The sequence below is a fragment of the Halichoerus grypus genome, chromosome 3 (genome assembly GCF_964656455.1).
Source record: "Halichoerus grypus chromosome 3, mHalGry1.hap1.1, whole genome shotgun sequence".
Classification (NCBI taxonomy): domain Eukaryota; kingdom Metazoa; phylum Chordata; class Mammalia; order Carnivora; family Phocidae; genus Halichoerus; species Halichoerus grypus.
This window is the reverse complement of record NC_135714.1, coordinates 31,184,078-31,210,778: the sequence shown is the minus strand read 5'-3', so window position 1 is coordinate 31,210,778 and position 26,701 is coordinate 31,184,078. Positions and strand designations below refer to the sequence as shown.

At 44.5% G+C, this 26,701-nt stretch overlaps 1 protein-coding gene across 6 annotated transcripts in view; it reads right to left on the bottom strand.

Annotated features, from left to right (window-relative positions):
* The window catches only part of TBC1D1 (TBC1 domain family member 1), a 226,314-nt gene that overhangs the window by 115,436 nt on the left and 84,177 nt on the right, over nt 1–26,701 (bottom strand). For all 6 annotated transcript variants that reach the window (XM_078068498.1, XM_078068495.1, XM_036076054.2 and 3 more), the window contains one exon: nt 1,407–1,925. In XM_078068498.1, the coding sequence (XP_077924624.1) occupies nt 1,407–1,925 (519 nt within the window). The remainder of the gene's footprint in view (nt 1–1,406; nt 1,926–26,701) is intronic.

The window sequence follows — 26,701 nt, the reverse complement described above, 5'->3', positions numbered from 1 at the left end:
ACAGCCTTGGGTCAGTGTAATAAACTCCATTCTAGCAGAGGACTGTGTTGCAAGAGCCCATCCCTCCCTCAGGGCCTTTCACTTGCTGCTCCCTGAACCCAGGATACTCCAACTAGAATAATATCTAGGTGGCCACACTGAACCTCTGCTCAGCGAAAATCACTTCCTCCAAGAAGCCTTCCCAGAATCCCCAGATGTTCTCACATAATCCTCTACTCCTTTGTGGCACTGAGCACAACTGTAATGAGACAATTACTTGAACACTCGGTTGTCAATCCCCCTTACTGGAATCTAAATTTGGCGTGGGCAGAGACCAGGGCTGTCTTGTTCACCGCTGTTATTACTAGCATGTTGCAAGGGACCCTGTACACAGCACTCACACACCAAGTACTTGAACATACATGCGCCGAGCAGCTTTCACAGTAACACCAAGAGTTTCTTCTTTTTAAATATACACCACAGACTAAAGCACAAGCCTGAGTGCTTAGCATTTTTTTCAGTACATGATGAAAAGAGGAAGAAAAAGCCCTATTTACCCACTGACACATCATCTTCATCTTAAACCTGCTTACATCCAACATGGCCTTAACCTAAGTAGCAGCTTCCTTACCCGTCGGCCACCTCACTGCTCTGAGTTAGGCCCAAGAACATTATACTCACGGTGATTTTGCTCTCTCTAGAATACCAGTCATGACATTCTAGAAGGGGGCTGAAGAACAATCAGTTCCCTAGATCATCAGCGGCTAGCTCACTGCTGGGAAGGCCCCGAGCAAGCCCATCCAGAGGAGCCCACAGCAGCACAGAACCCAGGAACCCCAAGTGCCAAGGACAGCTTCCCTGTCCATTCCTTTTCGGCACTTGGCTATCAGTTCACCAAACCTTTTCCAGAAAAAAGGGAGTGAACAGTTGGCTAAACTATTATTTCAGTTTGGGTATAAATTTCAAATATCATCTTATCCCCAAATCCAATTATCCTGATTAACAAAGGATAAATGTTTTATAATAAATTAATAGAAACAGTAAAGAGGGAGTGTTTTCCAACTAAAAGATTCTGTCGAAATATATTACTTGAAATTAATATACTTTAAAAAATCCTTTCGGGGGCCTCTTTTACATCTGTGCCCTGTTGCTTCCACTGAAAAGGTCTCTTTCAACTAAGGGGGGGGGTGGTAGAGATAAAAACAAACAAGGATAGAAGATAGATTCTCTTTAGGTTTCCAATAATGATTTTATAAAGGCCTAGGACTAAAGTAAGGATTTTATCCTGAGAAAAGGATTATTCACTATAAAAATACATAGATTCACACATAAATCCAAAAGCAATTTGCTACGAATCCTTGCTCAATAAAGCTGGTTGAACGTGGATCTCACACTGGGGATGAGCCCGGGGCTTGATGGTATTTTACCGTGAAGAGCATAGTTCGATTTTCCTCAATATCTGTCGGCTGCACAATATTGTGTCCGCTAAGGAGGTGGTTCTCAATGTCGTTTTCCTCAAAGGAGCTGAAAAAACTACTACTTCGAAGGCTTCCATCTTGAAACTCCTTCTTAAAGGCCAACGAGCGCAGCCCGGGCTGGGAGAAGGATTTGCGCATCGGCCTCCGGCCCTGCTCGCCGTTCCCCACTGGCTGGAGCACAGATCGGAACTTCTCCGTGAAGGAAAGGCCTCCCGCAGGATTTGGGGTTTCAGAATTCTGGGAGACCAAGTCAAATTCGGCTTTCCTGCTGCAACTGACATGGTTGAACTTCTCAATGCACTCGTCGATCAGGGCCGGAGGGGCCTTCTTGTGAGCCACCGTCACCCGGCCACAGAAGAGCACCTCAAACTTCTTGGCAAACGTGTCATCAAACTCGGACGGGCAATGGAGCTCCTCCTGCCGGGCAATCTTCCCAGCCTGGCGGATGGAGCTGATGATCTCAGGCACCTGCCAGGAAAGGAAGAGTGTTACTTGGAACCCACAGTAGATGGTACTCCCACCCTGGCGCGCACGCCCGTGCACGTGCGCGCACACACACACACACACACACACGGCATGACTGTACGAGCAGCCTACGCTCTGCTCTCCCCGAGCACCCCACCGCGTGCTCCGTGGCACTGAAGTAGGAGCCCACGGGAACCTGAGACCGTAGACGCCTTCCCATGAGAGGGAAATGCACAAGTCTCACAGACAGGAGAAGAGGACCAATATTTATTAAGCACCTCTTTCGTGCCAGGGACTATGCTAGAGGATTCACATGCCCACAACACTCCACAAGGCTAAGTGACTAGCCCATGGACATGCAGCCCAACGTGGCGCCTCGGAGTCCACCCCGGCTTGGTCCCACTGCAGAGCCACGGGCCTCTCCGCAGCTCCCGTCACCTCCTTAAGAGGTCTGTCTCCAATGGGGCTCACCAAAAACATTATGCAATTTTTCTCGATTTCACGGCAGTGTGTCTCAGAGAGTCCTCCACAATAAATGCGTGAGATGAGGATGACAAGTGAAGACTGAAATTATCGTATAAAACCTTTCTTCATATCACATCGTTATTTTTTCTTCAAGGACAACTGGCAATTGATTACTCAGTTCTCGGTTTCCTAACAGTTAGCTGGTAATGACTACAGAGCTCGGAGGCTTTAACCACGGAGTGAGCAACCAAAACAGTGTCATTATCGTGGCAACACACGGGCGCTTCTCCCTACACAGACTCCAAAGCCTTCGGGGTCCGTGCAGAGCCATGACCAAGAGAATGAACAAAGGGCCTCGTGTGCCAGTCGTCCCTACTGCTACACCCTCTCATCAGGAGCTTCTGACAAGCGCCTTCAGGTGGCAGTGGACATGAAGATGAATCTGTGACCGCAGTAAGTATCTGTGTGACCACTTAGATGAGGCACAGCCGCGGTACTGAAACAAGACAGGCATGAGTTCAATCTTCATAAGGAAGGACCTAGTTTTCGTTAGGACCTAACACCCAAAGCATTTTTTTTTCCTTTTTTTCTACGTAAGAAAATTCAATTTAAGGCCCAATACCCAGAGGCTCAAAGTCTTCTAACAATATTATAGAGGAAAGAACAACAACAAAAAAACCCGTTAACAATTCAGGTCAAAGATCAACATATACAGTAAAGGGACATGGTTGTATATTTAAAATGTATGCTTCTGTTCCATAAGACCCAATGACTCGAGATTTTTCTCTTTGTGATTTCCTATTCTCTTTGATTTCCTATCAAGCATGTCTTAAAGACAGTATCTCTGCCATAAAGATCATGATACACCCTTCCAAGGTATTTTATCATGCAAAGAGTTAAAATATATTTAGCTAGAGTCTGTATTTTAAAAATTGATTACTGAAGCATACGAGCTAAACAGTACTAGATAAGCCAAAATCTCAACATCCGTCAAGCATGTATTTGCACCATTTGCTTGTGCTATAGCACACTCCCTGCCAAACTACACATCCCACGGAAGCCTGGAAATGGTTAATATAAAAGAAGAGACGACAGAGAGAAGAGGGAGGGAGGAAGCCTAGGTTCCATTCACCATTCACACCTTTGCCAACAGTCACTATAGGACATTGGTAAGAACCGCCTCAGTTTCTTAAAAAAAAAAACTTGTAAGATTTTTCAGGTAAAAGTTATTTTCATGAAGTAAAGAATTTTCAAAGAAAAATAACCAATTCATGCAAGTAAAGAACCTCACCACTTTTCTGAACAAGTCTATGAAATTATTTTATCAGGAGTCCCATGAATCTTCCCCATTATTAAACGTACTCTCTGAACAGAAAAGTCTCACACAGGCTCCTGAGGCTTGTTAACATAAGTGTCATTTCTATGTGCTGGGTCTTTCACTGCATCTGAGGTAATGGTGTCTTTCATTAAATAATCAAAGCGCAGAGAAAATGTGTGAAGTCGTGTGAATTTACAGTGACTCGATGGTAAATGGCACAGAGAGAAGTAAGACCCAAAGTAGAGAATCTGATCGTTCCCTCACTTCCCAAGGCCAGAAGAGGCTGAAGAGCACACCACAACCTTGGTCGGGGTGGAGGCTGTGGAAGTTTTTCCAACCGCCAATCTTTCCTACACACTAATCACAACCTTTAGGAGACGGGCTTTAGTCAAAGCCCAGTGCCCCCTCTCCTTGCTCTGGTGAACTGTAACATGGGCATAAAGGAGACAACGGGGGTTAAAAAGCATCACTGGGATCCTGACAAGAACATAACCGTCTCAGAGTATTTGACAGCATATCGCCAAACATAATTTCAGCAATAAACTGTTAACAATTAAAAATCTAATGTTTTAAAATTACCATAAGTAAAACAGGAGACTTTTTCAATAAAAAAGGGACTCCACCTGTGTGTAAGTTTGTAAATCTGTACTGAGAGTGTGGTTCCCTTTACCAGAACAGACCTGGAGCACTATTTCTCGAGCAATGAAGGCATAATATCCACTTGTGATGAAATCCTGAATTCTCCGTTCTTTTAACTCTGTCCTGGATTCACCTACAGGGTTACTTGTCACATGAGGGGACGGAGTCGTTTACTTCATTTTATTTCCAAACATTTCTCTAGGTATCACTAGATGCCAGGAGGTAGGGATCCAGAAGCAGGGGATGGAAGCAAGGCAGTCCTGCCTGGGCGGGAGTGGGGCCCCAAGGGAGGCTTAGTTAGAACGTTTACAGTATTGAGATGGGGTCTGGGGGAGCCTGGACAAAGATGGGAGTCGAGAGAAAGGCTGAATAAAAGCTTCCAGAAGACAGAATACACAAGATTTGGTGGCTATCTGGATGAGGGAGTTGAGGGCATGGAAGCCAGCAGGTGACTTGCAGAGTCGGCCTCAAACTGCGTGAGCAGGGAACACAGAAGGAGCAGGTCTGCAGAGCCGACATGAGGAGTTTGGCTTGTGTATGTGTTGAGTAAGACCAGGAGGACTTGAAAGTAAAGGCATCCAGCGGGCAGCTGGGCAGCTGGGCCTGGAGTCCAAGACAGGAGACGTAGGCTGGGACGTCAGCAGCTCACGTGCAAGAGTGGCTGCCACCTGGGAACAGAAAAAGGCAAAGTAAAGGAAGAAGGCAGGGATGGGAGCGTAGGCCACACCAATGCTTCAGACCTAAGGAAACTGGGGATGGAAGGCAGAGGAGGAGAGGGGGAGCGGTCAAGGATGACGTCAGAATGTCAACCAAGGGAGAGGGGGCCACTGAGAATCAGCAGCTGCTCGAGTTGGCAGCTCACAGAGATACGTAAAAAGAAAGGGGTGATGCCAATAGTAACCCCTAAAATAAGCAAACTTAACTGAAAAGTGTCTCAAGGTAAAACTGCAGGCTCTGAGAACATAAACTTCAAGTTACAATATTTACCTCAAATACACTGACCCTGTTCAGGTAAATACACTGAGGCCAGTGGAGTTTATTCCCACTGATACGATCCGGGTACTTCTAACAAAATCTTTTTTTAGTGTAGTCACAGCAATAATATCTACATCATTTCTGATCACAGACAAGCAGACAGAGTAAATTAAAGTTACCTAGAGCAAAAACAAGAACCTGAAAAGCATTATACTGGCATAAATTCAATGAGAGTTTGAGATTTTATTTCCTTGTACATTGGGAATCACAACAAAAAACAATGTTAATTAAAATGAATCACCGGTAATAAAAAAAAAGGCCAAGTTTAGACATAAAATTTATTAAACTGCTCTTCTGTCAACCTATGAGTTTATACTAAAGCTCCTTTTTAAAGTAAATCTGCACTATTTCACAATCAAAATAACTTTCTTTCAAATTCACATACTAAAAAAGCATGGTATATATGCATGTTGTTTCTGCAGCAGGCTTAAGTGAATATTGTTTTTGTAAGTCACCAGAAAATGATACTTAGTGTAAGAGAACTAGAAACATTCATTTCTGTAAATAAAGTCCTTATTTAAACATTTGGGTCAACTTTTTTGGTAAGGATTTAGGGATTTTAAAGGATTATAAACACACTGCAAGTGTAATTTTACTCACAAGGACTAAGGAAAGAGCTTCTAAAACAGTATTTAGAATGAAAAGTCATTTTACATTTATACTTTTGTTTAAAGTATACACCTGCCAACTGGTAACAAATAAATATTAAATGAATCTGAAGAAGCCCGGATTTGTATTTAAAATTCTAGCATTTTTTTCCTGTTATTTAACGGTAAGACATTCCCAAACTGTAAAAATATGGCAGGCCATGCTGTGCTTTGTCCCTTAGATGAAATGTTCTCTCACGGCAAAAAGTTAAAACAAGCACTTCTAGGAGAAAATTATTCTGCATAATTATTTTCCAGAAGAAACAGAGTTGTGTTTCATTTGTGTTGGTAAGGAGTGGTTTTTACATCCGTCGGTCAGAAACAAGGTAAATGTAGGGAAAGAAAATGAAATTAAATCAAGTATTTTCCTCTGTCTTACATGTCTTAAATTTAATACAAAACACTTAAGGCAACATCTTACAAGTGCTCACGACTTAATGAAGAGGCTGAAACAGCTGTCTGACCCCGTCCAGATACGACACGTCAGCACCTGAGTTGCCCAAGAGCGCGGCCTACAGAGCCTAGATCCAACACAGAGATGTGAGTACATCTCACACAGGGAGGAAGACGGGATTCTTCTGACCTGAGAGGCTTGCGGTCTAGGGAGTAAGGGACACTCTAAATATGTGATTTCCGGTATAACGTGGCAGATGCGAGAACACCAACAGGAGCAAAGGGACTGAATGTGTGCCCGAGAAGGCTGGTCCTGAGGAGAGGCCTCTCCTACCTGCCCATTGGCTTTGGATCCTCAGGGTGAACTGATGCCTCAACTCCAGCTTTACGCTTACAATTAGCCCGAGGTCAGACTCATGGGGTAGGTCTTCCCAAAAGAGAGACCAGCCGCGCTTATGAACTGACTGAGGCGGCATCTGGCACCTGAGAAATAATGACTGCGGGCCCTAACACAGGGCACCCGCCTCCTTCATCCTTCCCCCTCTGGGTCTTGCTCTTTCCTCTTACGTAAAACAGAAGGAGTATTCAGCTTCCCTAGTTCTGAAATGGCAAATGGGACAGACTCTTAGCTGTCAAACCCCATGAGAAGAGTTTCTGCAAACACAAAACCCAACATCCTACTCCAAAATAATCATTTGAAAGGTTCACTACAACCTTTTGGGGCAAGCAACATGTTTCTGCAAATGTTTAAAACAATGAGACACAAATCCAACCTAAGTGATTTAACAGCTGCAGGAGCTAACCGAAGCGGGTGGGAGAAGGTCAGCAAGGAAGACTGAGAGAAGGGAGCTGCTGGAAGACTGTGAAGTTGTTTTGTAACTTTCTTAAAACAAGGTTTAAAAAAGGCAAAACATTTTGATTGGTTAGCAGAGATACTGACAGAGATCATGGAATAAATCACCGAATGTTCAATCTGAGAACCTAAGCCGTCAAAGTCCAATCCTCCTCAGTGAATGCCCTGGCTCTCAACTCAAACGGGGCTGCGCGTGAGAACTGCCCTGCCCCAGCCTAGAAGCAGCAGCCTGTTTGGAGGTGGGGCCCTAGCATCCGCAGTGTTCAGAGGCGCTAGGCAGTTCTGACGGGCAGCATCTCTGAGGTACCCATCACCTGTCCCCCTCGTGTCTCCCTCGTCGCCCTGTCCCCACACCATTATACCAAAACCCTATTTGATTACTAAGGCCCCCAGCAAGCTGTGTGTTTCAGCAGCACTGAAGCAGCCCGACTGCACAGACCCACACCATGCTTGCGGCAGAGACGAACAAACTAGGCAAGACGAAACAGAAAAAACCGCCACACAGATATTTGACAAGCTGTTCATACCATTTAAGGGCAAATTTGGTTTGCAAATAAATTCACTGCATCTCTGAAGTCTCAGCTCATTAAATACATAGGTGTGAATGTCTTATAAGAAATGCTACTCTATAATTTTGATCAAAGTTTGTATCAAAATAATCTCTCGAAGATTAAGAAATGCTCACAAATATAATGAACTAGCAGTTAATCACAGCAATCCCCCATATTGGTTATGCATGTTACATAATCTTTGCAAAGGGATACTGGGGTCCCTTTTCTACAAGGCAGAGGGAACTATAAACATGTAAATGTACTAGGAAAAAACATTAAAGCGCTGGTTCCTTCTCTAGGACACATACCACCATCGGTTTTTATAAATGATGCCCTTTTTTGAAATTTTGCCACTGAGAGATCATTATTAATAAAGGAATATTTGGTCATATAGTGTGTATTTGTTAATAAAACAGCAAAATCAGCTAGAGCACTGGGCACCAATACAGTTTTGCTTCTACCTAAAATCATCCAGGGCCAAATACATTAAACTTATTAAAACTGATTTTCAAGCTAACAAGTGCCCATGTGTTGTCTTTTCATGTCCAAATCAATAATCTTAGACGAAACACAGGAGATCTGGACCTTCTATCAGGCAACAGACACGAGTCTTTTCACCTGTTCTCATTTATGCCTCAAAACAAAAGTCCCGGGGCGCCTGGGTAGCTCAGCCGTTAAGCGTCCGCCTTCGGCTCAGGTCATGATCCCAGGGTCCTGGGATCGAGCCCCCACATCGGGCTCCCTGCTCTGCAGGAAGCCTGCTTCTTCCTCCCCCACTCCCCCTGCCTGTGTTCCCTCTCTCGCTGTGTCTCTCTCTGTCAAATAAATAAATAAAATCTAAAAAAAAACAAAAACAAAAAACAAAAAAACCAGGAGTCCTTGTGAATCTCAGAGCAGTTAAAAGCAGTTACACCCCTAGTGCAGGAGCCAGAGCCCCAGCCCAAGGGCATCCCGGGCAGAGGTGTGTCCCGGCTCACCAACAGACGTGTGCAAGGACAGTCACAGCACTTCTAACAGCCAAAAACCAGAGGCAAAACACTGCCCAGCAAGAGAACTGACAAATATGTGTGATATCCATATAATCGAAAACATGTAGAAGGAGAATAAGCAAGCTATTCTATGTACAACAACATGGGTAAGTACTCGTCATGTTGAGTAGAAACAACACGTAGAACAGAATCATATGGCAGAACTCCACTTCTGCAAAATTTCAAAAACAGGCAAAACTAAGCTATGACAACAGAAGACAGGATAGCTATTATCTCTGGAGGAGGAGTGACTGGGAGTGGGCCTGTGGGACTTCTGGACTATTCTGTTTCTTCATCTGGGCACTGGCTATATGAGATTATTTAAACTCTGAAGTCACTGAGTATATGATTTATGTATAATTGTTTGTATAACATCAATGAAAATTTTATGAAAAAATAATATTTTCACAAGCATGATAGAATCTGATTGAGAAAAGGGTAAAAAACTAGCCCAAAGTTACCAGCTAATGAGCTAAAGAGTCAGGACAGCACCTGCCTGATGCCAAGACACATCCTCTTTCCACTACACCAAGACTTCATTCTCAATTCAAAAAGACTTCCCACTTCCTGTGGGGGTCCACGTGTTTTTTGGCTTTGGTTCGGCAGTTTCTTGTTTTGGTCTTACATGGACTCCAGTGCCCTCCCCCCCAATAAGGAGTAGTACCTCACCCACCCCCATTCCAGTGGTTCAATGGCACAGACAGGCCCAGGCCCAGCCCCAGCTCACGAGTGGACTGGGAACCAGCATATTCTATTACCCCACCCACCACAGAATTAGTTCAGGGTTGGTCACATAACCCAACCCAGACCAGACTGGCAGGCCTATGCATTTTAAGGAATTGGTAGAAAAAAGAAACTTGCTGTGGCTTTAGACCAGTGGTTCTCCAACCTGGGGCAATTCCACCCACCACCATCCCCCCAGGGACATTTGGCAATGTCTGGAGATATTTTGAGTTGTCACAACTGGAGGGAAAGAGTTGCAACTGGCACCTAGTCAGTAGAGGCCAGGGATGCTGCTGCACATCCTACAATGGATAGGAGAGCTGCCCACAACAAAGAATTATCTTGCCCAAAATGTAGTATCGCCTAGATTAAGAAATCCTGCTCTTGAACTTAGAATTCTGAGGACATAAACCTGGAATTTCTGGTGCTATCACAAATAAAGGCATGCTAGATAGTTCCAGAGGAGGTGAAACAAAGACAGGGAGGAAGAAAATGGAAGAGAGAGGGTGAGAATGATGGTTCTGATGTTTGAGGACCTGGATCCAACCATCCCTGAAGCCAATCAACTGGGATTCTTGTGCCAATGAATTTTTTATTATGCCATTTTACACTGGGTGTCTGTCACTTGCAACTAAGAGTCCTGTTCACACTCCCACTATATAAAACACTTTACGCCAAATTCTGTGGTGAATACAAGGATGAATCACACATAGATCCTGTTTTCAGGTAACCTACAATCTAGACAGAGGGGATAAAGAAGTAGACAAATGACTCAACAAAGCAGAATGCCAACACTACAGGAGTAGAAGTGCTAAGAAGAGTAAGAAGACAGAGAAACACAAAATCTCAGTGCGTTTCAAATAAATTATCAAGAGCAAATAGGAAGATTTAAATATTTACCAAACTCTACCCTTACAATAAAACCAGCCACCAAAGACCCTCAGGGAGCCCAACTGACTCAATTTTTTCCCTATAAAAAAGGGGAACATATAAAATTTTAGATCACATCAAAAAATGTTCAGAAAAAGCCAAGATAGATTTCACGTTTCAGTGACTTGTTTACACATTATTCCCATGCCTCTCTGCTCCCTGCCTCATTGAATGAGAAAGGGCTGTAAAAAAGAACTAAGAAAGAACTAAGAAACAGAACCAAAAAAAAAAAAAAGTGGGTAATTTACAAAGTATCCACACCCTGCCTTACACACAGGTCTAAATGAGCCACTCAAAGATGATTCTGCACCTCTCAAACGGTAACTTTCTTCCCCTTGCACCAGGGTCCACAGTACAGCTGAGTGGAGCCAGTCCTCAGTGACTGGAGCCCCTGGGGTAGCACGTGGCCCTGCCCCTCCCTCGGGGCTCCACAGCCCTCCTTTGCTGACCTGTGAGCAGAATCCACCTCAATGGAAAACACGGCAAAGAAGTTTTCTAGTTTCCACCAGATCTTCAAGGGTGGGACTTAGGTACAAGGCTTTCCTCCCCCCAAAAAACCAAACGGATCAAGGAGAGCTTCCCTCCGCCAAGGGCAAGGTTCAGAGCACAATAACGAGTCATCCCCCAAGGAGGCTGCACTTCGGCTCAGAACCTCAGCAACTCCCCGCCGGGCTGGGAACAGCATCGCATGCACAGCACATAAACACACCCATCCCTAAGCCACACAGTCTAGTCTTTTTAATCGAATCACAAACTTCTCAGCATAATGTGCAACACGTGAGGCTCACGGAGAACTAGTCCCAGACAGCACCTTACAATTGGACTTAGTGTACTTAAAACACACTGAATAGAATCAGTTTATTAGAATTGAGGCCGAATACTGGAAAATGTAGGCTTTGCTCTTGACTTCTTCCCCTCCCTGTCCCCTTGTTTTAACAGGAAAATAAAGCTATATTTTCCCCTCTGTGATGCCTTCCTCTTACATACATGCACTCTGCTCCCCACCCCCACCTCCCTCGGGGCCTCGGCTCCCGCTCAGCACCAGCCACGGTGCCTCTGGGCCAACCGGGAGGACTTCTCCAGGCTGAGCGGAGAGCTCAAGATGGTGCAGGCAGGTTCCTATGGAGAAAAAGGGACAGAGAGGAGGAATACCTTGCCCCCGCCTCTTCCTCCCTTCCAGGGGCTGAGGTCAGGGCCCTCCGCCGAGCCCCATCAAAGCCCTGGCCAGGCTGTGGTATCTCACCTAGCTGTGAAAGGGCCAACCTCGGGGCGCCTGGGTGGCTCAGCTGTAAAGCGTCTGTCTTCGGCTCAGGTCATGATCCCAGGGTCCTGGGATCGAGCCCCGCATCGGGCTCCCTGCTCGGCGGGGAGCCTGCTTCTCCCTCTCCCACTCCCCCTGCTTGTGTTCCCTCTCTCGCTGTGTCTCTCTCTGTCAAAGAAATGAATAAAAATCTTTAAAAAAAAAAAAGGGGGGGGGGCGAACCACAAGGACCATGTAAAACCACTTCTCGGTAAAACAGCCTCTGTAAACACAGCAGCAGGATGCATTTAGTCATCTTTATTTCTAGTAAGTTTAACACACATCCACGTAAAAGAAAAATACAGAAACATATCAAGTTGCCCATATATTCCCAAGCCCAGAAATACCACAGTTAATACTCTGGTTTTTCTGACATACGGTTCTTTGCCTATGCTAAATGCTAATTTCCTTTATCAAAAAAAAAAAAAAAAGCGTGTGTGGGGGATCAGTGTTCTGCAACTAACTTTTATCATCATGGAAATACTGCAGTGACCTATCACCCCCTAGAGAACCATCTCACTCCTTTCTGATAACCACAGCATCAATTCCATTCACTGAAACACTGTACATACAGGAATACTCAAAAAATTTTAAAAAATAAAAAACAAACCTACTCAGGATCCAGTGGCAATAAGCCTGATGCCAGCTTTCGGGAACTCTGCCCAACACGCCATTTTGGCAAATGTGTGATGAGCATCCCATCCTTTGCATAAACTGCCTGGACCCCAGGGTGCCTGGGTGGCTCAGTCGGTTAAGCGTCTGACTCTTGGTTTCGGTTCAGGTCATGATCTCAGGGTCCTGGGATGGAGCCCCGCACTCAGCATGGAGTCTGCCTGAGATTCTCTCTCCTCCTGCCTCTCTCGCGTGTGCTCTCTCTCTCTCAAATAAATAAAATCTTTTAAAAACAAAACAAAACTGCCTGGACCCCTAGTTGCTGCTTTCGAGTAGTATGGTGTTTGTGTGCATGTTATGGGAGGGAGGTGGAAACTATGAGAACGAACCCAGTGTTGCCTGCTGGACGGGAGAGAAGCATTCCACTGCAGGGAACGGGCCCTCTAGGAGCAGACACTGAAACAGAATAGCCTCTAAGAAGACAGAGATGAACTCTCACTGCTGTGGGTCACAACTCTGAGGAGAAAGTCAGCCCCAACTCCTACGCAGCCGCAGCCGTGAATCTACTCCACGGACAGATCCTCAGGGAAGTTCTATAACCGGAGATGTGGACACAGGCTCCAGCTTCTGCAATTTCATGTGCAAGTCTGGGCAGGTCACCCACTTCCTAGAACCTCAGGCTCCTCTTTTATCAAAATGGAATATTACCAGCTACCTTGGAGGCTTGGAGGATAAACTAAACAATAAACGTGGAAATTGTTAGTATAAAGCCTTGCACATATTCACTCCCAATAACTGCTAGCTGTTCCCTTCATGTTTACAAAGTAAGAAAAGATCAACTCCCTATGAAAGTGACAGGACCTGAGGAGCCCAAGGCACATGAAGCAGCCCTGGGGTCTGAGGCCCCAGCTGGACAGCAAGAGAAGCCCAGGACCACTGAACCACCAGACACCTGAGCAAAGACGCCATGTTGGAAAAGGAATCATCTAGACCTCGCTGCCCCACAGGAAGCCAGGCAGACAAACTGCCCAGCGGAGCCCTTCCCAAATTCCTTACCCACAAAACCACATACATAATAAATGGTTGTATTAAGCCATTAAAAAAAATTTTTTTTATAACTTAAGTAACAGGACCTAAAGGCAACAGGCTTGCTATCCAACTGCCTTTCAGTACAGAACAAAAATTTATTCTATACCAGCCAGCAACTGATAATGCCAATCACATCAAGAATCTGACTGTCTTTCCACACATCCAGTAGGCAACAGAACTCTCCCCTACCTCACCCCACCCCCAACCTTCCAGCAATCCCAAACATGTAAAAGCAGGAATGCTCTGATTAACATGGAACTGGAAAAGCAGAACATTCCCTTCCCCTCCTTCAGCCAGCCCTGAGGTACATCACAATGACCCACAGAAACAGAGTGGGAAACTACTACCTAAAAAATACACAGGTCTGTGGGTGGCAAGCAGTTTTTCTAGCCTGCAGAACAGCTCTACAAACCTCAGAGCATAAGACACCTGCATGCCTGAATGTCTGCTCTAAGAGAGAACTACTGTCTATTTTGTTCACTGATGTAGCTCAAAGTGCCTACGACAGTGCCTGGCACACAGCCAAGTACTCGATAAATTTGCTTTCAATGTATGATGGCAATTCAAAATAAAAATTTAGTGGGGCACCTGGGTGGCTCAGTCAGTTGAGCATTTGACTCTTGGTTTCAGCTGAGGTCATGATCTCGGAGTCTTGAGATCGAGCCCCTCGTCGGGCTCCACACTCAGAAGGAGTCTGCTTGAGATTCTCTCTCCCTCTCCGTCCCCCTGTGCCCCCACCCCGTGTGTGCACTCACTCTCCCAAATAAATAAAATCTTTTAAAAAGAAAAATTTAGTGACTTCAAGGTTTTTAAGTGATGACAAATATCTCAAGATCTTAGAAGAGAACCATGATAAATCTGTAAGATCTCCAACGCAATGTATGAGTGTATGCAAACAACAAGTATTTGCAGAAGAATAAATGCTGTAAAAAGAGTAAACCAGAAACAGTGGGACTAAGTCCTTTGGGATTATAAGATTTTTCTAGACAGCTGAAGGCTGACCCCTTTAAACGCCCAAGCTATTTTTATTTTCACCATTTTTAGATGGCAATCATTTAGTGTATTCTAGTTAAGGACTACAGAGAATGAAGTTTAACCCTTCCTTTGTTGCAGTACGCATGTGTTACAATGACCAGTAGAGCTACTGAGATTGTGCTGAACTGGGTACTGCTGTAGGCTAGGGCAACAGGCAAGACTTACGGGATTAGTGGGCATCTCGGGTGAGAGCCGCTATCTCAGCTTTTCGTTACATATCCCACATTCCTACCAATCCTCCCTAAGCAAATGCTGGCATGCTCTTCTCCCAAATGCATCCCAGGGACCAAAGCGGACATTCCTAAACTTGTGTCCCAGACAAGCATAGTGAAGCCTATGGACTCTACTCAGAATAAAGTTTTTAAATGTACAAAATAGAACACAAGGGAATACAAAATAACTTAATTACACTAAAAGGGAATTATCCAAATAATTATGGTATAGTATTGCTTATTACTATATTTGACAGGATCTAGAAGTAAGTCAAACGAATGCTGTAATTCAAAGTAACGATGAGCATCCACACTATTTTTTAGAAATGTGTTAACTACTGTAGGGGCGCCTAGGTAGCTCAGTCAGTTAAGTATCTGATTCTTGGTTTTGGCTCAGGTCATGATCTCAGGGTCATGAGATCGAGCCCCACATCAGGCTCTGCACTCAGCGAGGAGTCTGCTTGAGGATTCTCTCCCTCTGCCCCTCCATCCACTTGCACGTGCACACCACATGCACTCTTTCTCAAATAAAGAAAATTTTTTAAAGATTTTATTTGAGAGAGCGAGAAATCGAGAGCGTGTGCATGAGTGTGAGCAAGCACAAGACGGGGTAGAGGCAGAGGGAGGAGCAGACCCCTGGCTGAACAGGGAGCCCCAACTTGGGGCTTGATCCCAGGACCCTGGGATCATGTCCTGAGCTGAAGGCAGACACTTAACTGACTAAGCCACCCACGCGTCCCTAAACAAAGAAATTTTTTTAAAAATGCATAACTACTGTAATGCAATATGAAAACTGATTTTATTGATGTTACTGTCATGGAAGCTGCTAATGTTACTGGATTTGATGACCGCATTCATAATTGAAGGAATTGTTAAATTTTAGTTAGAAGTTAGTAAAAATAAAGATGTAATTTTCTTCCCTGGTTCATGGACCACCCCACCCATCCCCCACCCCAGATCCCATGTTAAGGACCCATGGACTAAAGGAAGCCCAGGGGGCAAGGGAAACCAGGTACATACAACTAACTCAAAGATAATATAACCACCACCACCAGCCATCTCTCTCGGGGCCACAGTGTGTATATATTGTATGTATGAATAATGCAACAAAGCCATCACACCATGCCGATGCAAACGTAAATCCCACTGAAAATGGGAAAGCTGCACCAGAAGCTATAGCCATCAAAATCTACAAAGAGAAATTAAAATGGAATGATGCCATCAGTATGGAGAGTAAATTTCAACTGAGTAAAACTCAAGTGTCCATTAGTTAGAGTTATGGAATTAATTTCTACATAATGCAAATTCTTCATCAATATAAAAACATTACAACTCTTTTCAAATGTTACTAACACCCAATTTAAGTCTGATGTGATTTACTGCCCAGCTAGTGCCTGAATATGACAATTTAGTCTAATAAACAAACAGATGGAAAATTATTTTCTACTATAAACTTTATATTATCCCTGCCAATGGAAGAAGAGGAAAAATGTGACAAAATAAATACCTTTGAATTCTCATTTCAGGAAACTTATTTGGGTTGCAGCTCACATTTGACAACTGTAGGCAGGCAGAGAAGCCTCTATTCTAGAATGTCCTTCCATCAACTCTCCACTACCATCTGCCCATTCTTCCAGTTCCAGTTCAAACATCTCCTCTGTTCCATTCCCCAGGTTCCCATGGAACCTGGCCCTCTGCTGTCACATAGGTAAACACACTGAGTCTGTCTTCCACATCACACTTTGGGTAGAGGTGGAACAGTGTCTAATTCATTGGGTGGACCATGCAAACCTTGTCAGAGCATTTACTTAACACACAACTTGAATGTGAGAGGAAAATAAATGGCAATTTTCTATTTCTCCACCTTAATGTTCAAAGTGGATACTGTAATACTAATTAACCTCAATTAAAACATATTTACTTGAAAATACACCAAAGTGCTGTAGGTAAACTCTAAATTGAAATGAAAGAAACAATAAAAGGGCTTTATTTTCTAACCCTACCTAAAATCAGGTAGAGAAAATCAGGTAGAGACCCCAGTATTTCATATCATATGTACACTGTCAGGAGGAAAAGCCAAACTTCGGACACCTTCACTTGCATCGAGTACATCCAGCATCTCAGGAACTAACAGCACTTACGGGCACGAACTGTACCAGACACTGTGCTTCATACAGATTAGCTCACTGAATCCTCCCCTCAAGCCTTTGAGAAAAACATGTCCATTTTACAGAAATGCAGACTCTTCTGGATCGGGATCTGCGCTGGGCACCGGGGCTCTACATGAATGTGGAACCACCAGGAGTGGGGACTGAGAAGGGACACTAGTTAGGAAACAAGGCGAGGGAGGCCCTGGGGGCGACAGCAACCTCACTCACCAGGTGAACAGAGCACCAATGTTGGAGAGCAGGCAGGTGGGAGGAGAGGCCTGGCACCCAGCCCGCCCAGGCCACTGACAAGCCCCTGGGTGGGGCAGGTGGGCCTGGGCCCATGTGCCTTCCGGAGGACCACAGGGCCCTACAGAGGAGGGGGGCTGGGGGGCCACAGCAGGAGGGGAGGACGATGGGCCAGAGGATGCTGAGGGAGTCAAGTCACTCAGGGCACCTCCAGACCACATGATGAGTGATGAAGGACCCGGCAGGGAGAAGCACTGGCCTCCTCCCGGGCCTCCTCCACTTGGGGCAGTGGTTGGCGCATGCACGTGCAGAGAAGGGGGTAAAGCAACCACAACCAGAAGGTAACACAGCGACAAGAACAGAAAACCAACCGGATGGGAGAACCAACAGGTTAGCAGATCCACCCACCCACAGGGACAAGAAACCTCCAGAAACCTGAGCACAGATTACAGTCTAGTATTTATTCCCAAGTTCTCGCTCTTTTCCAGGCCACTTCCTTGTCCCACCAGCACTGGAAACAGTGAGGACCGAGAAGCCCGGGTGTGCTGGGGCTTGACAGGGGTCCCTACCTGCCCACCCCCCAGTCCCCTGGGCATTCTGGCTCAAGTTCTGACAGACTGAAAAAAATGTAGAGTGTGTTCAAGAGCGGCTCTTTCTTCTACTTATTTTCAGCCAAAGACATACAAAGATCCGGAGGGGCTGCCCATGGTAGTCTCTGGGTAGCAGGAATGTGGTGGTTTGTTATCTTTGCTTATCAGCAGGTTATTTTTCTATAATTTTCATGTGTTGCTTTTGTAATCTTAAAGATTATTTTTCATTTTTTAAAAAGTACATTTTTCTTAAACTTTAAGGAATTTTAGAGATTACGGTCTACTGTTATTAGATGAGGGCTTCCAGGGACAAAATTATTTGGAGTGGAGGGAAAAAAATACCATCATTGTAAATATATGATAAATTATTTCAATAGTACAAGTGAAATGGCATACATTTCTAAGTGGCCCCAAATGCGTCACTATGTAACCTGCAAAAGCCTTTAAGTCATGAAATACAGTCTGAAAAATAAACATCAACATCTATAGAAACTAAAAACTTTAGATGACAGTCTAAAAGCAATATTCAAAAGACTGTCCTTTTATATGCCTAGGTAATTACTTAAGGCAAAAATTTTAGCTTAAATCAAAATTGTGATAATAGTAGGAACTGGTCTATTTTATGAAGCAGACAGTTCAAACTTGAGTTTAGATAATCATTAACCTCATTAACTAAACAAATATTCTTGCTACTTCCTAGGAACTGCAGTAAAATGAATGTAATTCAAATTATGACATTTGTGGACACAGTATGGAATCCCCTTGACAACAGCAGTATTAACTTTAAACACAAAATCATTTATAGCATAGGCTACCCCTCACATTTACAGTGCCTTTTTCAAGGCACCATTCAAATTATTCAAGGCCAACACCGTCCTCCCTGTCGCATACTCAAACCCGTGCGTGGGGGACTCCGGCAAGCCAGGTGTGGGCTGATGTCAGGCCCGGCCTCTGCGCGGCGCACCACCCGCTCCAGCCCGCTCAGCCCGCTCGCAACCCTGTCACCGGCATCGGTGAGGTCCGTGGCAATTGCCAAGCAAATGTCTGAAATTTCAACTTACTAAAGCATGATGGCCAGACTCCGTCACAATCTGGGGTGTCATAAATAAACCAATTATTTACCATTTTTGAACACACCACACTAGCCTTTAGAACATGGACTGCATTCTTGAATAAAACCTATCACCTGTGTTCAGGAATCCTGAACTTCACTCAGATCAGTAGTAGAAATAGGTCTTTTCTCTCATATTGTTTTACCTTGAAATAAACTCTCCTCATTCCTTTTCTTTCATCTTGATCAACAGGCAAATCAGAACTTTGGCCAGTAAAGGATATTAGTTAGAACCAGTCTAATCTGTTTTCCACTTAACATATTTTAACTTCGTGTAATACCAACTGTAACAATAACAATACTATTTGCTGCTCCTTGGCTCTCTCAGAAGTTATAAATGTGAGATAACTTCAATACATGTTTATAAAACTCAGATTCTATCCTACTCTGCAAAAGCAGAGTAAGTGGCTAATACTTGTCCTGCTTTCAGAGATGAAGGAAATCAATAAAAGAAACACACAAGAAACACACGAGACAAAAATGAAAGAGTATAAAATTGCACACAGAATAAATAAAGTAGCCCAAGCCTGCATTCATAACCACTGCCCAGCCCTCAGCTAACATTTCTCTTCCTCCCTGACCCACCCTACCTTCCCAGTGTGTGAGAAAATCTTGATTTTGTCCTAGCACCCAACGAAACCTCCATGGCCAGTTTCCCTAAGGTCGTTTACTCGTGTCACACTGAAGGGAATGAGCTGCCGTACTCTCAAAATCATTTCCAGTTCCAAAATTCTACTATTCTATAAAAATAAATTAGAATATAGAATGAAAACCTGAAAAATAAAAATAAAATCCCAACATCAGGAACATATGTTAAGTCTGTAACATATGTAAATTGCAAAACAAACAAAACAAACAAAAAACCAAAAACTTCAGCTGGGGAAGTAAGTAAGTACCCATGGGGCAGACCCAGCTTGCCAAAAGTTCATGTGAAAAAGATTTACGGATTGTAGTTGACCATATAAGCTCAGGATAAGCCAGCAGAATGGCCTGGAAACCAAAAGAATGAAAAGGAACAAAAACCCTACGGCCTTAGGAGAAATGTCATCCTTACGTTAAGGGGGGAGGGGGGTCACAGCCTCACCAACCTTCCACTGACTGGGCCACACAGAAGTTTCGTTTTCGGTTTTAGTAGACTTTAAAAGCAGCCAGCAGTAAGCATCACAGGTGCCGGCAATTCCATGGAGACCAGGGCCTGCAGTGTGGGAAGGGGACAGGAGGAAGCCTTTGCAAATCTGCCTTCGGGAAGAGTGCATTAGTGCCCCCTCTCATAAATGGGAAAGCAAAGGAGTGAGACACAAAGGGAGAGAGATTTCTGCTTCAAATATAAAAATCTTTCAATTAGAGCTACGTGCGATGGTATGGATTTCCTGAGGAATGCTGAGCATCCCTCGAGGAGATTCGAGCACGGGACAGAGGGAGCAACTCCACACTGCTCAGAGTCAGACTGTCAACGCCCAGGCTTCGGGCTTCATTTAAAGACGGGCACCTGCTTCCACCACCTTCGTGGGCTGGCGGAGCAGTCAGTCAGTGGTTCCCACCAAGCAGAGGCTGAAAGCACAGTTCCTTCTCTGGCGCAGGCTCCCCCACGTGTCGGGGGTGGGGGGCTGACTTCATCTTCATGATACAAGATATTTTACAATCAGGAACATTCCTAGAGAGCCAACACCGAACCAAGGCTGACAAGAGATAAAGACTGCTGCTCCAGCCAAGAGCTGCAGCGAGCAACGTATTCAAAGCTTGTTTTTCCCATGCCAAGGGAATGGCTAATGTGTGTTGAGAAGTTTCAGTGACTTGCTGTAACTGAACTCTGATCTACTCCCGATTAATTCTACAATCAAGCAACAAGAATTCCACCTACCAAGTGGGAATTGTAGTCTCTGAATCCTGACATTTTCTTTTCTTTTTTTAAGATTTTATTTATTTATTTGACACAGGGAGAGAGAGAGCAAGAGAGAGCACAAGCAGGGGGAGCGGCAGAGGGAGCCCAACTCAGGGCTCGATCCCAGGACCCCTGGGATCGTGACCTGAGCTGAAGGCAGACGCTTCACCGACTGAGCCACCCAGGCGCCCTCAACCCATTCATTTTATCAGGAAACAGAGCCTGAGAGGGCTGGACCAGCCAGCTGGCATCTGGTCAGTCAGGCTGCACAGAACTGGACCTCCCTCTCTTTTTCTAGACCATACCAGATCCCCACGATTTGCCTTTACCTAGAAGGAAATAAAGTTTTCGGTTTGAAATTTCCTTATTAGACTGAAGCCCCTAAGTCCATTAAATTAAAACACACACCAAAAAAGACTCCCAAAAACAAAAACACCAGGGCACCAGCCAGTGCCCAGATTTCTAATCTCTCCAACTCACAAGCCTTATTGGATCTGTACTTCCAAGTTTAAGAGCAGGCACTGTGTGAGCATGAGGACTCTGGTGCCCATCAAGGGGCCTGCATGAGGGGCTAGAGGGTAGAATTACCCTCTCTCTCCCACACACAAGAGCCAGGTGGGCTCCACTGCCTCTCTTTATTCAATCAGGATCAGAACAAAAAACTGCTGGACCGAAAAAGCCCCCCAAAATCTGCAGAGAGGTACTCCAGGACACTGTAGACCTTCTGAACACCCACACCCAAACCACATTGCTGGCTCCCAAACTGAAAGCAATGTTTTTGAGAAAGACGATATTTAAGTTCCAAGTGTACCATCAGCCCTGACTCTCCCTGCTGATGAAATACAACCATGAGACAGTCAGGTGGGAGTCACTGCACGCAGGAAGGGATGACCTCTGTGTACCAAAGGCTGCTCGGAGGTTGCACGTCTCCCTCAGGCCGCGTCACCGCAGGCCTACGGTGTAAGCAGGCCCCAACACCAGCCCTCACCAGACGGGCACGAACTGTGCCTTTCTCCTCTTGGCATGTGTGTCCCAAGTGCCCGGACAGACAAGACGCACAATTAATGTATCGTGACCAACGCGGCACTTGAAGAAGCTGAATTTCTTGGCCAAGATGTCTGGAGTACCAGAAAACTATGGTGTGGCAACTGCAAAGAGTAAGACGGAAGTGTGTGCTCTGGTGGTCTAGCACATTGAACTCTTTCCCCGGGGGGGGGGGGGGGGGGGGGCAGGGGGGACATCCAGAGATCACAATCTCAGCTAGTTTAGACACTACAGAATTGACAAAAATCAAACTTTGGTCTGATATTACTCATTACTCATAAGCAGGCATCTAGTTCGTGTTTCTGAAATCAAACTTTACAATTAAATCTTTAATATTTTAACTTAAGAAACTTACACATATAGGAAAAAACCTGACACAATAGTGACCATCACAACAGATCTATGTAGGGGTGCCTGGGTGGTTCAGATGGTTAAGCAGCTGCTTAGGCTCAGGTCATGGTCCCGGAGTCCTGGGATCGAGCCCCACATCGGGCTCCCTGCTCCGCGGGAAGCCTGCTTCTCCCTCTCCCACTCCCCCTGCTTGTGTTCCTGCTTTTGCTATCTCTGTCAAATAAATAAATAAAATCTTTTAAAAAAAAATAGACCTATGTAAATCCCTCTAAGCAAATATTGTCTCACAGACCTTAGAGTTTATTTTCACCTAATGACTGATTTCCTCTAGGCCCACCCTGTAGAAAGAACTTCCGCAAAATACCATTTGGCCAATTCTCTGCCTTCGGCAGGCCTACAATTATGAACTCAGCTAAACAAATAAACTTCCTTCCTATTTTTAAAGTTTTCCAAAATTGGAGAATCTACATCTTTGGTTGGCACACTATTTCCTGGACTTACTGCCCTGGCAGTGAAGAAATTCTTCACAGTATATTGAGAGATGAAAAGGACTTCAGAAATGGCCAGGCAGCAGCTCCCCACCTCTATCTTAGGGAAGGGGAAAACAAGGCGAAGTTGTGACCTTGGGCAAGGTCACACGGGGGGGTGGTTGGTGGCAGAGGCCGGGGTAATTCTCTCTGCCCCATTTTCCCCTTATCTGATCTAAATTACCTGTGGCCTGACGAAAGCATTTTGCTCTTGTTCCATACTAGTGAACCAGGGCTTATGTTTAATTCATGCAGAATGTGATAAAACAACAAAGAATCTAAATATCATAGCAACTACAAGGTGACACAAAGAACTCTGGGCTAAGAAGAATCAGAATACCTTAATCTTAACTCTGACTTTGGGAAAGCCACCTCACCTCTGGAGGGCTCTATTTTTCATCTTTGAAAAGAGGGAAGAGAATGAAGCAACAGCAAAGGTCGCCTCCACCCCTAACTTAAATGAGGCGGATGGCGATGCTTCACCCCTATTAAGCGTTTCATCGGAGCCGGGCACTATTCTAAGTACATTATGCGGGTAACTCCTCCACAGGCTGGAGGACAGCCACCATCCCCATTTTGTGGATGAACACATTCATCCTTGCAGAGAAGGGACTTACTTGTCTGTGGTCACACCTCCAGTGGGGACATGTGGAGAGAGGAGGTGTCCCAGCGGCTCCAGGGGCCCTCTCTTCCTTATCAGAAGTGGACAATCTGAGATGACTGGCCCAACTTACAGTAATAGAGTCCAAATTGAGAACAATTACAGCGATCATTCAACACGACATTCTCATTTTACAGATCAAGGACGGAGGCCCAGCGAAGTAGAACTTAAGTCAGGAAATTTAATGGCTACACCCACCCTGCTTCCTAGACAAGCTTATCCTAAAAAGTGCTTTAATGGCTCACATCACTTAACATCATCTCATGTGACACCCACACAAGACTATCTGATGGCAGCAGGGCAATGATCCTCACTCCCATGGCAACCAGCCATGGTTAAACAGCAAGCTGGAGGGGCCTCCAACCCAAGCCTTTAACTTCCAGTCTCGTGTACTATCCCAGGCTCGAAAAAATGTCCACTGTGGCAGGAGTCTCTGGAGAGCCTATTCAAAATAGTCTCTAAACACAAGGAAAATTTCCCAGAGAGGCTAAAAACATGTTTCCATGGTGCTCTAAGAAAAATATCAGATAATAAGTGATAATACTCTTAAGGCCCACAACTCAAGTCAATAAGAAAATTAAAAATCGGGCTATGGTCATGGTCATCTCAAAACTGACCTCTTTGGTCCATCATTTAATTGCCCCTAGCCTCCCCGCCAATCTTGACCAATCTGCAATCTTCCAGTGATTTTCTTCTTACTCCCTGTTCTCTTCCCTCCCTAACAAAGAACATCATGAAAAATTCAGGCTCTTTAAAAATTGTAGCTCCCCTTCTGGTGTAAATTCACTCTTATACACCGATTTTTAAAAGCAAGTTAGTGGACATTTTATGCTTCTCACCTAAGGAAGAAGAAAAATTCAAATTCTTGGTGGGACAAAATATTTTAAGTTCTGACCACCCTTGCTTCATTGTCTTGAACATGTGTTGTAATCCCTTTATTACAGAGATCGAACAGGTACAAGAGATAAAACGTGCATTTACAGCCAGACAACTCAAGCTTTAATCTAAATAGCTCTGACAAATGACCCAACCTCTCTGAACTTCAGTTCCTTTATCGCATTTTCCCAAAGAAACGGCAGGAGGGAATAACACCCCCCCATGATGATTTGGAAGCTGATTGCTCTCCACACAACGGCTGGCACGTATTTAGTGCTCAAAAACACAGTCATCTCTTCCTTTCCACGGTTGCATTAACACTAATGTAGTTTTCTCTCCGCTTTGCAAATGATGTTTCTCTGAACAAACTCAATCTCTCCTAGTAGAGAAGAGACACATTCTACACACCCACCCCACCTCCCACAGGACACCCTCCGGGACACACAGCGAGAAGTGAATCAGCAGGTCACGGGAACTGTGTCGCCACACTGCACTTGGGCAACTTCCACTCTCTTCAAATACTTAGGCCCTGGTTTCTTCCTACTCGCAGCTCACACCACTGGTCAGGCCTCCCGGGCTGCTGACACGCCGCACATATCACAGGATCTCTACCCACCCCAGCGGACTGCTCATCTTCATGCTTCCTTTCTTTGTCTGTTCCCCTGCAGGTACCTGGACCTACTCTGAAATACACACATAAACAGTCGGGTGATTAAATAAGGTATTCTGAAATACAATATGTTAACAGACAAGCATACCTTTGATCTTAGAAAAGTATGTTAAAGAAAAAAGTGCAAACAGCAGGGCAACATCAACAAGGTGTGCAAAACCCAGGGGTCCAAGACCCTGGGTTTAAGTTCTGCCACAATGAGCCGTGTGATTTTGTTCAAATTAAGTTGCTTCCCTGCTCTGGGCCTCGGTTTCCTCATGGAGAAGAGAGAAAATGGAATTACATTCTGGTAACTCGCTAGCCTCCATTACAGAGAGGCGTGTGCAAGCCCTAGGCAACAGTGTTGGAGAGCAATCCTGAATGATTCCAAAACATGCTGGAGAACTACCACAAGTATATCCTAGCAATTTCTTTTTCATCCACCACACATCAGTGACCTACAATTCCATCATCTTTCCTTAAAGACTTAGCTCAGGGGGCGCCTGGGTAGCTCGGTCAGCTAAGGAGCCGACTCTTGGTTTCGGCTTGGGTCATGATATGGGGGTCCTGGATTGAGCCCCACAGCGGGCTCTGCGCTCAGTGGGGAGTCTGCTTGGGGATTCTCTCTCTCCCTCCCCACCCACTCGTGACCGCACGTGCACACTCTAAAATAAATAAATCTTAAAAAAAGACTTAACTCAGATCTCATATCCTCAAAAAAAATCTCCCTGAACCCCTAGCAGAGTGATTCCCTGTGCACACATCTGTATGATTTCATTAAATCATCTTCACAGGTGGACCTCTCCCTGTTAAATTGCAAGCTGCTCAAAGGCTGGGCCCATGTCCTGCTCATCTCTGGATCCTCATGCCTACACCACACTTCCACAAAAACCGCTGACAAACTGTGAACTCAACCATGTTCAAAGAGTTTACACTTGCAGATGATCTTCACAATTTCCCATGCAGATTTTGACATTACTCAATTTTAAAACAGGATCTTTAAAAAGATGAATAGGGAATACATTATTTTTTAGATGAGAAAGACTCAAGGTTAACTTAGCCAAGCTCAACCAAAGTAAATGAACAAGGCCTAGCAGTCTAATCCCATTATAACACATGACGGATATAAAAATAATTTGCAAAAGAAGTACCAAAGTACATAAAAACTAAGGAAATTCTTTTCCATCATGTCTTTTTTTAAATCTAACAAAATGATGTAAACGGCTGTTCCATGCTCCCAACAGCAAAATCAGAGATAAGAGAGATAATGGAAAAATTAAAGATACTTAAGTATAAATACACAAATATAGCCATTAAAATTTTTGTTTTTCTATAACTTTATTATATATTTAATAAATACCACCATATATTATGAAATAAAATTCAAAAGGACAAATTTATTATTTCTACTGCTTAAAAGTTATCAAAAAATGAAGGGGGGCCTCCACATTATGTCATCAGGGAAACACAAATTAAAGCAACAATGAGATACCATTACACACCCATTAGTACAGCCACAATCTGAAACACTGACAACACCAAATGCTAACGAAGACATGGAGCAACAGGAACTCTCATTCATTGCTGGTGGAAATGCAAAAATGGCACACCCACTTTGGAAGACAATGTGGCAGCTTCTTACAAAACTAAACATATTCTTACCATATAATCCAGCAATCATTCTTCTTGATGTCACCGGCCTTACTGAAGGGGGCTGAAAACTTACACCCACACAAAAACCTGCACAAAAATGTTTACAGCTTTATGCATAACTGCCAATACTTGGAAGCAACTGAGACGCCCTTCTAGACAACGGTACATCTAGACAATGGAATGTCGTTCAGAGCTATAAGGAGCGACCA